The 3,729-nt window shown below is 29.6% G+C and overlaps 1 protein-coding gene across 1 annotated transcript in view; it reads left to right on the forward strand.

Annotated features, from left to right (window-relative positions):
* Positions 1-1,965: 1,965 nt before the first annotated feature.
* LOC119676962 overlaps positions 1,966-3,729 on the forward strand; it is a 3,067-nt gene continuing 1,303 nt past the window's right edge. Inside the window, exons 1-3 of the mRNA XM_038088229.1 lie at positions 1,966-2,088; positions 2,249-2,354; positions 2,480-2,639. Of these exons, the coding sequence (XP_037944157.1) occupies positions 1,991-2,088; positions 2,249-2,354; positions 2,480-2,639 (364 nt within the window). The 5' untranslated portion in view covers positions 1,966-1,990. The remainder of the gene's footprint in view (positions 2,089-2,248; positions 2,355-2,479; positions 2,640-3,729) is intronic.

The raw sequence follows: 3,729 nt of genomic DNA on the forward strand, positions 1-3,729 counted from the left end.
GGAGGCCAAGGTTCACACTGAACTGTATTGCCAAATAAGAAGAAGAAGAAGTGGATATACAATTTTTAGGTTATACATTTTTAGATATCATTAATTTTATCGATGAATATGCCATCATTAAAATGTTTTAGCTGGCACTTGCTAACTTCTTTCAAAAAAATTCACGATGTCGCGTTAACTCTCACCGGAGGTTCTTCACCAGTACTTATACTAAATAACGTTACTAAGCACATAATAACCCTTTAGTGTAAGATCTTGTGCCTTTTGAAACTATACTAACTTTTTAGAATATGCGACGGATGCTTCACTGAAATATTTTCATTTCTTTGGCCATTTCATTGCCACTACGACGTGGATTTCATTCGAGTCAAGCCTTCAAATTTTTGAAACATTTCAAGTGCTGTTGACATTTTTTTTCGTTCTCCATCATAGCATTTCCAGATCGGTATGCACTCTGTATTATTATAAAAATATATGGTACAATATACAAACATTTATTCACTTTGAGGTGTTTAAGCTCATTTATAATAGCTGGTTGTGATTGTGATTTTCGATCATTTCGTAAAACTTTTGTTCTATAAAACTTGGACGTGACGCAAATGCTTCTGGTAGTTTGAACGCAATATTAACAACTGTGATTCGTATATATTTCATATAGTTGGCAATATTAGTTTAACAGATATACATGTGTCTAGTTGGTAACACTTCAATCGCTTAACCCTGTATATAAACAAAATCATGATATAATGCCCTGGAATTTATTATTTAAATTAAAATTCGTTATTGCAACTCAAAAATGTGTATATTTTATATACAATGTATCTATTAAATTACTTAACCTGTGTGTAGTTAGTATCACTTCAGTCGCTTAACCCTGTATAAATTGAACTTCGTTATTGCAACTCAAAAATATATCTATAATAATACTAAATTTTGTTTTATTACAATTTATAATAAATTATAAAGATAATTAAAGAAAATGTCTACTTTGAGAAGAATATCATAAAGTTAGATACAATAGACACTAAACAGAAATTTGATATGGTTCAATTAATTCAAACACTGTATATTTCAAGGAATCAAAAAATAAATAGTACAGTATTTATCCATCCATATTCATTTATTTTGTTATATTTCAATTTAATCTATTTCAAAAACAATCACAGCTTGTAAAAGAAAGTCTAAAAATTTGATACAGTAGACACAAGATAGAAATCTGATATAGTTAAATTGTTTGAATCACTGTGAATTTCAAGGTATTAAAAATCAATTATACAGTTTTAATATCTGCTGATTAAGATAATTAATAACAAATTCTTATTTTATAATTAATTAAAATTAATAAATTACTCGAATTGTCATAATCCCATAGTTCTTGCATCGTACTGTCTGATAATATCAATCCTTACCAAACTGGTACAACAATAGAGGACCGAGTAAGAGGAGTTATAACCATATTTTATTCAAGTATAATTTTTATGAAATTTAAGATTTATCACATTTGATTAATTACATACTCAGCTGGTTAATTTCACTCAGATGATATCATCTGTGTAGCACCAACTTTAGCACGGAAACGAATTAAAGTAATTGCAAAATAATTAAACCCATTTACTGGCGTAATTACAGCACGAGTTTTCTGTTAAACTTAAACCGGCAGAGAATTTCGCTTAACTTTTAATGAAATTTCATTGAAAACACATATTATATAAAATACATTATATAATAGCATTTTAATTATTATTAAAGAACTTTAAACAAAGTCGCTCTTGCATGTTTTCACGCCTGCAACGTTTCACCATACTTTTTCATTAATTTGACTTTTAAACATTGCTCGAATCATTTTTTTATGTCCCTACGATAAAATTTTCCACATATTTTCAACGAGATTTTATAAAAAAATAATTTTACTTAAATTTCTGACTTAATTTTAATGTTATCCTTTGCAGTGGAGGTTTTGTTCCTGGCATGGGGTGTACGCTTGTGCATTATGGTACGGAAAGCACCATCGGAATTCAATGAAAGCCGATTTATTTCGATGGCTATTTACAATGAATTTTTGCTGACATGTTTTCTGAACGTTTCCATGTAAGTCCAAAATAAATCCATTCATAAGCACCTCCACAAAAACATTGACTTACGTTGACATTGTTTCGTTCAAAGAACACAAAAAAAAAACAAAGACCCATATAACGCGCATATACGATATATCAGTCATTCTCATTGGAATTATTTTTTGCTTTTACAGGCTTTTCCTGCAATCGCCTGCCAATCCAGATTTGCTTTACATCATATTTTTCTGTCATACACAATTGACTGTGACGCTATTGTTGGCTTTAATATTTGGCAGTAAGGTAAGTTAGTCTGAAAAACAATAATTTAATAAAATAATTTAATAACTCACATTGAATTGGTTCGTGCAGTTTGAACTGTTCTTAATCTCTTTACCAATTTAACTTTATTCCTCTTCACGCAATAGGTTTACATTGTACTACGCAGTGGTAAATCACATCAGGAGAATATAGCTTTGGGTGCCAAAGCTTCCGGTGCGAAATTCAATTTTCGCCCACAAGTTCGTACATTTGCTAATCCCAGTTCGGTGACAACAACTACGGCTCCAGTAATTGGCACTTCAGGTGGTAAGTTTATTTATATATCCACTTAATTTCAACCTTTGTTTGTAGTCTTTAATCAAATTATTATTTGAGATATTTTCATTTTGTTGGTTCCTTATTGAACCATGAAGGGATTTAGAAAAATTTATTGTATATGTCATATGTTTGCCATAAAAAACGAACATGTATATATGCCCTACATAAAAAACTCTATTCAGCAGAAATCTTAAAACAAAAACTAAAGCCTGACACAGAATCTTTAACTCTAAAATGACTTTATCAACAATACATACCAACCCAACTATGAATATAATTATACAATATATATTTTCTATCATATCCAATTTTTAACAGTACTTGGCAATACTCAAAATAGCGTAATACGGTCAACCAAACTTCAATAAATTAATCAAATTTTTGTTATTGCTTCTTCATTACTATTACCTTATTACTATTACCTCATTACCTTATGTTGAGTTATGTTGCTTATTGAGAACTGAAAGAATCAACTAACAAGTCCTAATATAATTTAATGATAATTTTATCATCATTATTTTTATTTTATTGTATAAAATTTAAGAATATTTTATGTTATTTAGGCAGAGTGTATCACTTCGCTTCTCCTCTTTTCAAGCAGAGATTGCAATTGATCCACTAAGTAGATGATCATTCTCGTTTACAACTTTCGGTTATTTTGCACTGGCACTTCATTAATAATGCTTATGTGAAGAATTTGGAGCGGGTTAGCATATGACCTGCTCAAACTGTAAAAGATTTTGACAAATTTGAACATGATTTCAAGACTGACTGTAATAAAACATAATCTGAAAAAGTAATTTTAAAAAAACTCAGATCACATATCGTCAATAGTTTTGTGCATATTGATTTCCAGGTGGTCCAATGAATCTGCTAACTCTGATATTTGATTGAATCAGCAATCAAATATTAGGATCAGGACCACCATTTGTAATTAAGCGCTTTATAATTGCAAGGTTAGGTTATAATTTGATTATGTCGGGTGTATAACATGTCCCGATATCTTGTTTTGTACATCTTCTGTTGATATATAATTGAAGAACAAAATTCATTAATTTTTTATCCAGTGTGTTTCTGA

This window comes from Teleopsis dalmanni, chromosome 2 (genome assembly GCF_002237135.1).
Source record: "Teleopsis dalmanni isolate 2A chromosome 2, ASM223713v2, whole genome shotgun sequence".
NCBI classification, from domain to species: domain Eukaryota; kingdom Metazoa; phylum Arthropoda; class Insecta; order Diptera; family Diopsidae; genus Teleopsis; species Teleopsis dalmanni.